Raw genomic sequence first — 13,594 nt, forward strand, 5'->3', positions numbered from 1 at the left:
CAGTACCCAGCGGTACCATGGAAGAATCCATTCCCACCACTGACTTCTAAAACTGCAGAAAACTACAGAGTGCTGGTTCTGTTACCCATTAAAACAAAAGTATGTAACGAATGCAACTGGCATCAAAATCAGTGGAGAGCAAATACATAAAGCTTAACAGAGTTTAAATCATAATATGATTTGTCCATCCACTCATGAATGCATGCCCTGCTTTAAACTCTGCAGAGACAGGCCAGTGCTGCACTGTGTGTGACAGAGTACTTCTATTGCTTGTGTGGCCAGAGTAGATGCAGCTTGGCATAGGCCAGAGAAGATGACCTGCTACTATTACCTGAAATATACAATCTCAGTCTACATTGCCTACTTCTGAAGATTACACTACAATTTGTTGGTGTTGTTTTTTTCCCCTCTGGCCAGAATGGTGTTCATGCTAGTATTATTTCCAGATAATTATAGCATGTATCTTCTCAGAACAGTTTCCATAAGCAAAGAAATTGCAGAAATAGTATTATTCATCACATATAAGCATGCCATTTTCTTTTCTTTCAAAACCTTTTATTTGGAAAATTATTCAATACCTTTGCCTGAGTTCAGTAACAGTGTCTAGGTTGTTTTGTTTGATTTTGGTTCTATTTGCTCAGCATATCGTGCTTATGACCCAGGTTCTCATTTGGTAAATATTGCTGTAACTGAGTTCACTTTTTTGATGTACTTAAATCTTTTTGCAATAAATGCAAAAACTTGACCCTCTATCTCTCTGAGCAAATAAAACATTGTGTGTTAGGGGGGGGAGCTGCTCTAGGGTGGTCAGAAAGCTCCTGGCCATATAATGTTGCGATCTTAACAGAAGCAACCTATTTACTTTTGATCTTAAGAAATGTTATTCCTACATCTTCTGTTTACTGCATAGAGGACATGATGTGCCTGATGGAGGGTATGTGTTTTGGCATGTGGCTTAAGACACCTTTGGTAGAAAGCCATCAAAGCTGACTTTACTCATAGGAAAAGGGAAGAAAGGTCCTGGTGGACTGACCCAAAGCCTTGTCAGAGCTTGTTACGTCTGGGTTTTCCTCTGCAGCTTCACACACTGGTGAGCTTCTTCTGGCTACCTGCTCCTTCTTCTCATCATCAGGGCTGTTTCTAATATAGGAGTTCATGGTGCACCACAGTGACCCAAATGGATAAGGTTTCTTGAGCTAAAAATACCTTCTGTCCAGATCTGTTTATTGTTCTGCATTGTTTGGAGTTTGGATCAGCTCTTTGGCATGGTTCACTGAGCAGCCCCGTGAGAGAGGGAGAAGGAGAAGCATGTGTGCAACCATGCCTTCAGCCTGCTGCATCAGCCCCAAGTTAGAAAGCAGTGAAAAAGAGTATGTTTATCAGGATGGCTGACCCAAGTTCAGAGTGCCAGCACTTCTGTGATCCTAAGGGAAGCAGATCTGAGTGCATGCTGTTTCTCCTGGAGCTCATTTCAGTGGCCTGGCTTGTCTGGCTGCACAGTCCAGCTGGTGCCAGAGCTGCACAGAGTTGAAGGTAGGCATGAGTGGTCTCGAGGACAAAGCCAGGGCTCCTCCTTCTGCCTATCCTTGGGTTCAAGCTGTAACATAAAAACTGCAGCTTCTGCACAGAACCTGTCTTGAGCTTTGTGCTCTATCCCTGATCCGTGTTTTCACCTTGGAGGATAATACCGCTCAAAATCCCAGAAGACCTCTGGGAGGACTCTTTGACTTTTCCAGCCAGTGCAAAGCCTCTTCACTGCCATCCCCAACAGCAATGCCTTTTCCAGAGCAGACCTGTATATGACAAGGTTTCTAACGTTCTGCCTTCAAAATGTGGCCACTCCACAGAATAAGACCTCTCCTGTGACTCTGGTTGATAATTAGTGGTCGTAATACTCAGGAGTATAAATGCAGATTTTAAGCATGAACACTCTGGAGCAGTTAACTTGGAAAATGGAGCAGAAAATCCTGCTTAAGAATTTCTCATCCATTACAGAAATTTGAGACATATATAAAAGGGTCATTTTCTACACTTGATGCTCATGTAGTAACAAGCGACTTAAATGGTGTAATCACAGTCCTTGTTAAACTGTCCCCGTTTACTAACAGTTGCCACTCTGATCCTGAGTGCTGTGATGTTTATGTAGACACATAAAGAGAAATAATGGAAGAATGTGAGTGAATGGACTGTTTCAAACATGGATGAAGAAAATTTCATATGTTGTCAGTGTAGTTCTGTAATGGTGATGACTGCATTGAGAAGTAATACACGTTCAGTGACTGGTTTTGACATGTGGTTTTATCACTGCTTATTAAGTTATTTTTCCTACTAATGAAACATCAGTTGTTTGGTAGACCTTCAACAGGTGTTTTCCCTCTTGAACTTATTTCCAGCTTTGTCAAGTGTCTTTGTTATCTGCTTTATAGCACCCCACACAATGGTGTTATAGTTTGTGACTGGTGCTTCTAGGAATTATGATTCTATAAAAGTATCACTTCATTATTTTTTTTCCAAGTTAAAAGAATGCAGTTATTTCAGTGTGTTATGGAAAGCTACGAGGTCAGGCTAGGGATGTGTTATAGTAATGGTGAGATGAAGGACTACTTTGGCTCCCACTGAAGAACAAAGTTGGGATGAAGTTTTCTACCTGGAAAGTATTGTGAAGTCTTCTATAACATTGTTTTATGTATTATTCTTCTTTCTTCCTTATTGCATAGCATGGAGATGTTTTGATATAAGTCTTTACTCTGTACTTATTCTTGCTTTCCTTCATGGAGCTTTCTTCTTTGTTCCACAGTATGTCAAGGAACAAATAACAAGCTGACCCAGCTGGGGCATGTGGAAGACCATTTCACCAGCCTGCAGAGGATGTACAACAACTGTGAGGTGGTCCTGAGTAACCTGGAGATTACCTACGTGGAGCACAATCGTGATCTCTCTTTCCTGAAGGTTAGTGGTTTTGGCCAATGTGATCTTTCCTGCTAAAGGAATCTTATTGCATTTTTTAAGTGCAATGGATCAGTTACCTATAAAATGCTGTGGTGATCCAAAAACATAGTTAGTTATTGTCAGAGAAATCACAGATTACAATTTCAGCATGTATCTAGGCTGCAAGTTAGGCTCAAATATACAAAATCAGGTACTTTGAGGAATAGCTTTTCAAGCACTGCCCCCCAAACTGTGTTGGCTGCCATGCAGATGGGTTTCTTTGTATTTATAAATACTTTTGTGTGCTTACTCATTGTCTTATTGCGAGAGGGCAAAAGCCTTTGTTGTACAGTTGGGTAAAGCAAATCATGCAGTGAGTGGCAACCCTCTGATGGCAGATTTTGAAACGTGGAAGCTGTTACCCTTCCCTCCAGGCTGTGACCCCCTTCCCTGCCATGGTGGTGAGTGCCTCACAGTCTACCAGTGCCAGCATCCCAAACAGGCAAGCAGCTGCGGCCTGCACCAGCTGCGTTTTTGTGTGACCTTTGAGGTAATCCTCTGCACTTAACGCACGGGCTACTCCCATCGCAACATTTGTTCTGGGTACAACTGCATGAGCTACAGCAGCAAGACGGGAGGGGAACAGACAGGATGGATGTCAAAATGCAGCTGGAGCATGAGGAGGAGTGGCCTGTCATGGGCACCCCTGGGCGCCCCCACCAGCAGACACCGACCAGACAAGGAGTTCCCCCTTGTCCCCTTTTGTTCCCCCACTGCCAGGATGCCAGCAACATTTTCACACCTTAAGTTATATTTTTTAAAAGAAGGTGTTTTAAATGCATTGCTTTTGGCATTGCTGGTTATCAGATTAGGAGGTTTACAAAGAAAGAAGCAGGAAGGGGAAGATACGTTTTTGACATGACTAATGTATATCTGGTACCAAGAGCTCTTGTATGGTAGATTTGAATGAGCAGGTCAGCACTCTGAGTTCAGAAGACTAATCTTTTTACATGAGCTTTCCTCAATAAAGAAATGAAAAAGAAAAACAAAACAAAACAAAACAAAAAAAAAAGCTTTAGTGTAATAAGAAAGAACATCAGAAAAGCAATGTTTCAGACATATGGGTTATAAATCCAACAGTACTGCTTTTTTTCTTTCCAAGAACAACTTGAACATGTAGCTCAGTGTCCCCAGAAACATAAAAGGTCTCCTGAAAAACCACTTGTAGACTTCATAGAGCAGAAGAATATCCTAAGATATAGTCTGAGGATTTTTCATTTACAATGATTTTCATATGAGACAGAAATGCACACATTTCATAGTACAAGACAGGCATTAACCTACATCCTAGGTTAGTGCCTCTCTTGTTTTTTTGTCTTGCAATTACCTATTACTTGAAAGAGATGGTCACCTGATCCTCCCCTCTGCTGAGCATTGGAGCATTGGTTAGGGAAGGAGCACAGAAGAGAGAGAGTAAAAACCTCAATCAAGTCTTTGCTACAAATGGTTGGAGGTTGGGCAAGTATTCAGGGGAAGAATCATACACAGTTGGCATATCGTATGTGCTTGCCCAGTTCTCCTGCATCCCCTAGGCATCCCTGCTTGCCCTCACTTGGAGACAGGATACAGGTAAGCAGACCCTTTGGAGTGACCCTCTGGCAGCTGCTCTTAGAGTCAATCAAATCAATCAAATACAGAATACAAGCATGAAGTCAGGTTTTCTCAACTCCCTTTTCCACATAGTCCCTTCTTGTTCTCTGATATATTTATTTATTTAATGAGATTAAGTGCTTTATTGTTCATTAAAATTAAAAGATGGTGGATTGGAGAAGTGAGGGAAGGAAAGCATCTTTGTCAAGGGGAGTAACGCTGGCTTGTAGAAAACTTTTATGGATTAAGCTCCTTGTTTCTTCTGTTGTTCTTTCAGACCATACAGGAGGTTGCAGGCTACGTGCTCATCGCGCTTAACATGGTGGATGTCATTCCCCTTGAAAACCTCCAGATTATCCGAGGCAATGTGCTTTACGACAATTCTTTTGCCCTGGCAGTTTTATCCAACTACCACATGAATAAAACCCAGGGGCTTCGAGAGCTACCAATGAAACGGCTATCAGGTGAGATGACTGCAAGAGGTGGAGGCACCCACAAAGTAAACTTCAGCCATACAGTTATTGGTATCAAGATCTAACCAAAGATCTTCTCCCAGTCAGTGCTTTAAAAACTGCATGTAGTTTCTCAGTTTCCTACATGCTTTCCTTCTACACAGCCATTTTCAAAAGATGAAGAAAATTCCTAGATTTCCATTACAAAAAGATCCAGAAAGTCTAAAGCCACAGGGTGGTGAGATTTGTGTCCCCCAAAATGGCAAAGAATCATTCACTTCTTATTTTTTATTCTTTGATTCCAATGTGTACACTTCGTTATTTTCTTTTAAATTCCAGTGGGAGCTGGTGATGTGTAAAGAGCTGCAGATTTAGGGTCTTACATTGTCTCTGGCTGTGCAAACCATCATGCCTAGTTCAACCTCTACCAGAGATCACAACTGCTGTAGCAGAGGCAGCACAACAGATTGTATGCCTCATATTCTGCCACAACAGTTGATGCAGGCTTGGTAGCACTAAAAGGAAGTGTTTGCAAGAGGAAGCTGGACCATGAGGTGCAGCAAGTAAAAACAAATTCCTGTCTGCCATCTCTGCTGAGGGCTGTGGCCTCTGTAGCTGACACTGGGTGTAAAACAACATGTAGTGACATCTAAGTGGCATCCAACAGCTGCCAACCCTCAAAAACCTGTCAGTCTGAGCCCGGTATTAATTGCACCTTCAGGTGTGCCTGTGCCATGCAGACTGTCCATTTCTGTCAGCATAGTGTGATGAAGGTGAAGAAGTCTGTATTTTGTTTCCCTTTCTTTAAACCTGAGAGAGAAGACTTAAGCAGTTGGCTTCACTCATTACTTTTTTTTTTCTTTTCATGGCAGAAATTCTCAATGGAGGTGTTAAAATCAGCAACAACCCCAAACTGTGTAACATGGACACCGTCCTATGGAATGACATCATTGACACAAGCAGAAAGCCTCTCACAGTACTTGATTTTGCAAGCAACCTGTCTACTTGTAAGTATTAATTTACCAAAACACGATGTGCTTCCCCATTTCAGGGAGAAGAACCAACAGTTCGACTTTTGTGTTGTGGGTTTCAGGTCCACCAATTCTTGCATGCAGGGCCATCAAACCTTCTTCCAAGGGAAATTCTTCCTAACTGGCATATGATGTAGTTTTCATCATGGTTTGCTGCTTAACACGTAGCTCAAAGAAGCTTTTCTTGCTTTCATACAGTACCATATGTATGCTTTTCTTTAAAGACAGCCACACAACTCAGAATAATGTGCAATCATTTGTTTTCTAGAAATCTTTTATTTAAATATTTTAAGTAAAATCTTTAATTTAAAGGTTTATAACACCCCCTGGAACATAAGTTCCTCTGGAACTTAAGGCCTTTTTTTGCTCTAAGGCCCAGATTTCTATTAGAGTGCTGTAAAACACTGGTGTTTTGGGCTGAATGGATAATCGTTGCAAAAATTATGATAAGAGGCAGATAAATCTGATGCTTTAGATCAGGAGGAAGAAAATTGTATATTTAAAAGTTTGTGTTATATGCCTGAAGTATGCTCAAACTAATCCTTGAGGCTTACAAATCCCTTGTAAAATCCCCAGTTACCTCATAGGAAGGAGAGTTTCTTTTCATTTCTGAACATTTCACCTTTGGCACTGCAAATTGGTGGAAAACATTTTCTTTATCTTCTAGTTGCATAATTGCTGGGGAGCCAAATAGCCAGCTTCTGTGTTGACATACTTGCTGCGGAGCCCAGTGTAACCAAGGGTCTGTGAACAACATAAGTTATCACAGGAGCCTTACTCTGAACACCGCAGAAATGTTAACCTTTAACTTTTAAACTTAAAAGAAAAAAAAAAAAAAAAAAAAGTACAGTTCTTTGCTCCCACATCAAATCAGTCAGCTCTTGGATAAGTATTGGCATTTGTTCAGCTATGTGATGGGCAGTGAGGGGGAGGGAGAATCACGTGTTACCAGCAGGAGGAATCACTCTAATAGGAAATGCCTCTTAAATGTAGTGAATTCCAGATTAATCTGCTTAGACAGCCATTTATGGTTTTAATAATGATCCTGAAATCTAAAATAAGTTGTTTCTCTGGGACTTTGCTTGTCATTAAGAGTAAAAAAAGATAGAATAGTAAGCATGGCAGGAAGAGGAAGGAGGAAGAGGTGGGAAAGGGATGCTTAATACTGATAGCCTTGTACTGAACAACATCAAAGTTCACGCAGGGTGTCCGTCCATCCTGCTGTTTCTCCAATGATTGTCTGTCTGTTGCATAGACCTAAGCTGAGGAGTATTTTTGGCAGAAGGCAGGAGGAGGGCACGAAGCAGACAAGTAGAATTGCTTTGTGGTCAGAGTAGCTGGCAGTTGCCTGCAAATCCAGTTGGTTTTGTTTTCTTCTTAGAAATGTGCATTGATTTCCACGTGGCCTGCAGCAAGCAGCTGGCACATGCCTGACTGCAGGCCAGCAGTGACTTGCAGTTTTATGCAAATTAAAGCCTAAGGCCCAGTCGGACAGTGGCTGAGATTCCAGTTCCTGGGAAAAATACTCCTCTTTCGTCAGCTAGACTGTCTGGGTATTGTGCTTGCTTGCTAAAAGGTGTGGAGAACTGCACGTAGGAATCCAGTGATGAACAACAGATAAGGATTTGAGGTCCAACTCTCAAAATTTCTGAGCACCAGTATACAGAGGCTTGCTTTTCCCCCTGTTTTACTGAGATTGAAGGCTCAAGGTTTTGTTTTGTGTGACACCTATGATGTTGTCATCCAGGGTTTAAACAGCAAACATTTTTATAATGCTCCACTCTCATGTTTTAGGTCCAAAATGCCATCCGAACTGCACAGAGGACCACTGCTGGGGTGCTGGTGAACAGAACTGCCAGACATGTAAGCCTGCAGATTAATTAAGAATGATCTTGGGTGCTACAGTCTGACTGACTAACCCTCTATCTACTGAATAATTTACCTGTCAAGTGAGCACTAGCAGCAAGTGTTTTACACTGGTCCTTTTCTCAGTCCTGCTATGCTAGAACTCCTTGAAGCATACCACCAACACACGTGGCCTGCTTCTCCTCGCAGTCCAATGGGCATGATAAGGGGTCTGAAACCAGCCTCTTATATCACATGTGCACATAAGGGCTTCCTGCTCCAAAAAAGTTCAGTCACAGGGATCACAGAATCACAAAATGGTTTGGGTTGAAAGGAACCCTTCACGATCATCTGGTCCAACTCCCCTACTATGGGCAGGGACACCTTCCACTAGATCAGGTTGCCTAAAGCCCTGTCCAGTCCTACTTTGAACGCTTCCAGTGATGGGGCATCCATGACTCTGGTCCCTCTGAGCAGCTCTGCTTCTGGATGGGAAGTCTTTAGGTGGTTTGACGTGGGTCTGGGTTTCCTGGCAGATGAGATATTTCTCCAGAGTGAAAAGATTGCAGCTGTTTCCTGCGTTGAAAGCCTTTATCTGCCTCCCATAACTTTCTCCCATCTGTACTTGAGAACATCTATCCTTTAAGTTATTTTACCATATAAGAGAGAATGCAGTAGCTGCAAGGTGAATTGTTTGTGTTGCAGCTGTTGCCAGCAGAGCAGTTCTGTTGGCTGTTTAACAATGCTTTTGATTAACAGTAGAAGCAACAACATAACCTGATTTTTGCTTTCATTCCCTTTTTTGACATCCCTTTAGGTTTCTTTTAGAAATGCAAATTATGTCACCATCGCATGAGCAGTAACACTACATATTGCACTCAGACGACCTTTTCAAGGCCCTCTGAAAATGTATAGCCATTTTTTTCATTTCGAAATGGAGACATTGGGATTGTGAGGTTGTTTGGTTCGATTGCATGTGTTTCACTGTAAAATTCTGCAGGTAGGCTGCTTGCCTGATATTGTGAGGGTACATAACATATAGTCAGAGGTGTTTGAGATTTTTCAAGGCTTTGTTTCTCCTAAAGTAAAGTTGAGGAGGAAGAGAGTCTCAATTTTTTGATACTTCATTATTTCCTTTTTGTATAACAATTGGGGAAATACACAGTTTATGATTCTTCTTGCCTGACAGTTTTGTGTAACCCTGTAAAGTTTAGTGGAAAGTTTGCTGATCTACACTACAACAAATGAGAGCAACATCCTGCCTTAGGTTTTTCCATTGTAAATAATGACTTAGAGCAGAGTTTCTTGCTTGCAAGTGTCAAGTCAAGTCTGTACAACTTCTTCAGCTTACAGAAAAAAAAAAAAAAAAGAAAAAAAAAAGAACATAGAGCCTCTCCCTCTTCATTTACTATAAACTTTGTTTTCTCTCGGTCAGCTCTGGAGACTGGTTTGTGCCTTTGCAAGCACAGTGAATTGCTTTCAAGGTGGACAGTGGTTGCGCACACAAAGGTCTTTCTAGGTCGCTCCCTGCCATTGAGACAGCACAGCTGTCCCATGGGCTTGCAAAATGTCAGGTCTCAATCCTGCAGACTTCCAGCACTCACAAACTCTCACTGGCTTTGGGAGGATTACTCAGAGTGCATAAAATGAAACCATTTGCAGGCTCTGGCTCTCCTCTTGAAGCATTTGAGAATCTGGCCAACTGAAAATGTATCCCACATTTCCATATGTGGGAAAGTTTGGTGTGATATTTATCTTTCTCCTTCGATGAACGTGGGATATTCTGTATGAAATATAAACGTTTGCCATGATACATGTCTCCAGCAGGAAGCTTCAGTCAATAGCTATCAAAGTGATGAGCTGTTTTACTCCCCTGCTGATGCTTATGAGAAAAATGTTATCAAAATGCTGTTCATGTAGAACAATGTGCCTTTTATTCCCCTGTTTCTGGTTGAACAGAGGAATTGCTATCAGAGAATCTAATGCGTAGTGTAGAGCTTATGTTTCCTTGAAAATACAATATCTTGCTTACAGACCTACAAGAAAAAATGAAATAATACAGCTTGGGTACAAAAGTGTATAATGGAAAAAGATAGGAAGTGTGATTAAAAAGAAATAATTATGGTTGTGTACCCTGTAGCAGGTTACATTTTCTGATAGTTCTCTGTTAATTGACAACCATCTGTTTCTGACTTACAGGAACTCCTGGTAATGTTGTAACCCATTTGTGCCCATCTGAGAAGCTGGTAGCAGTTACTGTATTTATTGCACAGCTGAGGTGCTTGGGGTGCTGTGGTGCAGCGGGTTAGCAATCCACTTCCCCTGACCAAGGAGTCAGGTGCCTATCACCAGGGTCTGCAGATCCGTAACTTTTGTAGGGAACAAACAGACCTTTGGCCCATTGTACTAACATATGCAAGCCATTATTTCTTTTTTTTTTTCTTTTTTCTTTTTTTTTTAATTCTTGTAATTATTGTTTTCTCTGCTTGATATTCAAATTGAGATGATTTCCTGATTCTAAACAAAATATTGCAGGCTGTTTTCCCTCTCCTGTAGAAAGCTGAATCAGGGCCAGCTATTCCTTCGGGTTGCCCTGGTGCAAACCCCATGGGAGTTGAGTAATGAGAAATTTGGCCAAGAAATTGAAGCCTAAAGAAAAACAATATAGTATGTGTATGAGATCAGTTTGCTGAGTGGGTGTCCCCTCTCTCTGCAAATTTCAGAAATACATGTATTTTTAGTGCATTAAAGGAATCCTAGCACCCTACCAACAATGTATAGTTTCCCACTATAGCACAGAACTCTGGCACTTCTCCTATTATGGTGTTTTTCCCGAAGCTAGCAGCAGTAGTAGCAGATTAGCTCAATAAAGTGGAGCCAAACCCTGCTCTATTACCCAGCTGAAAGTTGCAATGACTCCCAGAATTTTCTTGCTCTTTCTAAGCAGGACATGATGTGCTGGCTGGGACCAGAGGGCTTAGCACCTCACAAGAGCCAAGATAATTAAGGGCAAAATACATCCCCACCACCCACACCAACTCTCACCCTTCCTCACTTTCTCCTGACTTGAGGACAGAATATGCATCCCACAGGGAAACTCTAGGACAGATTCTACATGAGACATTTTCTCCATGTTTATCAATTTCATTGCAGACAATTCAGCCTAAACTTTCTTAATTCCTGTTCTTTTTACTTCTTTGTCTTCCAGTAACAAAAGTCATCTGTGCTCAGCAGTGCTCTGGCCGGTGCCGGGGAAAGGTGCCCAGTGACTGCTGCCACAACCAGTGTGCTGCAGGGTGCACAGGGCCTCGGGAAAGCGACTGCCTGGTAATGATGCTACAACGTCATCAGTGCTTGAAAACCTGGCTCAGAGGGGCAGGCACAAAAGATCTGGTCTGGAGGACCCTGGTGGTGTGGAGGGGGAAGGAGTAAATCCAACTTTTTTAGGAATAAAAAATGCCATTGCTTTTCCACAGAAGTTTCCATGGGTTGATACATGTTGTGGTTTTAACTCCTCCCCACCTCTGCACTATATGTCATTCTAAGTTAAGTGACACTCAAGTAATTCCCACAGCAACTGTCTAGTTTGTGTTTTGTTGCTGTTATCTGTATTCCTGGTGCAATCTGAGAAATCGCATGGCTAGGATGCCCTTACTGGCTCACAGGGAAGAGAGTTATTCTCTTTAATCTGGAAAGCCGGGGTAAAATAAAGGGAAGGAGGGAATAATTATTAATTTAATGCAGGATTGGGTTGGAAGAACCAACTTGTCCTTCGTAAAAACCTGCTTAATTGTTCATTACCTACAGCCAAATAGAACATCTTCTGTTTAATATTCAGCCACAAAAGTCAATAATAGGCAGGAAAGAACTTGATTTGATTGAGGTTATTAAAAAGTGGCTGGCCAAGAAAGTACCGTTTGTCTTGATCTGGTTACTGCTTGTAGGGAAAATTCTTCTGTCTGAGGCATGCAGATTCACTCCTGTTCCCACGTGAATCCCAGCAGCTCTCCTCCAGAGTGCCAAGGTTTCTTGTTCAGAACAAGAAACCTCACGTTCACTCTTTTCTTTCAAATATCAAACTAAATTGCCCAAGGGTGCCTGAAACACCTTTTCACCTCCAAAGCACAAAGGACCATCCCTGTAGTTGCTCAGAATTTCCGTTAGAGCTAAGAGGAAGCAGCTGAGCCCATAGGAGTGTTTTTAAACAGCTAATATGAAACCCTGGTAGCTTTTTAATGGTGCTGTTGTTCAATGCCAGGCATGCCGCAAGTTTCGGGATGATGCTACGTGCAAGGACACGTGTCCCCCGTTGGTCCTGTATAACCCCACCACCTATCAGATGGATGTCAACCCTGATGGAAAGTACAGCTTTGGAGCCACTTGTGTGAGGGAATGTCCACGTAAGTTCATTTCAGCTTGCTGCCACAGAAGAGGTGAAGGCTTCGAGGGAGGTGGGAAGGGACCTGTGTTACAGCCAAGTGCAGGAGCACCTGCTTGTTCTCCTCAGCTTCTCAGGGAACTGGGAAAAAGTAACAAGAATGAGAGAGTAGATGATAAAGAGGACAGCCTCTTCAGTCTTCCTGCATCCATCAGCTTCCCTGATTTTTAGCGGTTACACTCTGACTTCTGAAGATTCTCTCTTGATGAGGAGAAAAAACATCTTATGAGAATCATCAAAATGATGGCCAGGAAAGACATATGGGATCAATCCTGTGGATTACTGAAGCAGTATCAACTCTTAACTGGTTCTTATTTATGACAGATAGAAAGTCATTGGTTTAAATACTCTTTGTGAAATCCTGGGATCATTGCTTCCTCTACAGATGCTTGCTTTTTCTTTCACACTTTTCCATGCCCTTGGTCTCTTAAACAAACAAGACTTAAATGCAAGAGAGACTTTAACATACAGAACTGGTATCCCTTTCTGAGGTTTACTGCTGCCCTTCCTGGCCCTTACCCTGGAAGAGTTAGTGAAGGTGAGGGATCAAAAGGGACGTGTATTGATCCAGATAGCAGCACTGCTGCATAGTCTGTCCTTTGCAATGTTGTTTTACCCTTTTGCGACTGTTCCCCTCTCTTGTAAAATGGTGATAGCACTGCATGTCTGTCTGCTCTCAAAGGACATGAAAATTAATAATTAATGCCTGTGCTTTATGTATGCCAAAAGTTAAAAAAAACCTTCTTTTTCCTAGTATTGACATACATGTGCATCTCCTGATGCATCCCGCCTGTATTTCAATGTTCTTTGTCATCCTTTGTTTTTCCAGACAACTATGTGGTGACAGACCATGGCTCCTGCGTTCGTTCATGCAATACTGATACTTATGAAGTGGAAGAAAATGGTGTTCGGAAGTGTAAAAAGTGTGACGGGCTATGCAGCAAAGGTATAAAAAGCATGGCATGAAACAATAAAGCTTTGAAATGATAGGTGATTTATTAGAATAAGTACATGGGGGTCTGACCTGAATTAAGATCTCCAAGTGCAAATTCAATATGCACATCCACTGATAGTTTGCAGGTCTGACAAACCGTGTACTCAGAAAGCATGCCTGCAGAGCATGCTCTCCAGATGAGATACGCTGTTAAGTACACTTGTGCAGATAAACTGCACTTCATGTGCGTGTGTATCCTGCACATCTGCCTTCTTTGTTTGCCCTTTCCAATATCTCATCAACAGGAATAAAACAA

The 13,594-nt window shown here is 41.9% G+C and overlaps 1 protein-coding gene across 1 annotated transcript in view; it reads left to right on the forward strand.

Moving 5' to 3' along the window:
- Positions 1-2,853: 2,853 nt before the first annotated feature.
- EGFR (epidermal growth factor receptor) overlaps positions 2,854-13,594 on the forward strand; it is a gene marked incomplete at its 3' end in the record, with an annotated part of 42,044 nt that continues 31,303 nt past the window's right edge. Inside the window, exons 1-7 of the mRNA XM_084281284.1 lie at positions 2,854-2,949; positions 4,856-5,042; positions 5,903-6,037; positions 7,856-7,924; positions 11,115-11,233; positions 12,165-12,306; positions 13,174-13,290. Coding sequence (XP_084137410.1) covers positions 2,869-2,949; positions 4,856-5,042; positions 5,903-6,037; positions 7,856-7,924; positions 11,115-11,233; positions 12,165-12,306; positions 13,174-13,290 — 850 coding nt within the window. The 5' untranslated portion in view covers positions 2,854-2,868. The remainder of the gene's footprint in view (positions 2,950-4,855; positions 5,043-5,902; positions 6,038-7,855; positions 7,925-11,114; positions 11,234-12,164; positions 12,307-13,173; positions 13,291-13,594) is intronic.

This window comes from Netta rufina (assembly GCF_964035555.1).
Source record: "Netta rufina genome assembly, chromosome: 2".
NCBI classification, from domain to species: domain Eukaryota; kingdom Metazoa; phylum Chordata; class Aves; order Anseriformes; family Anatidae; genus Netta; species Netta rufina.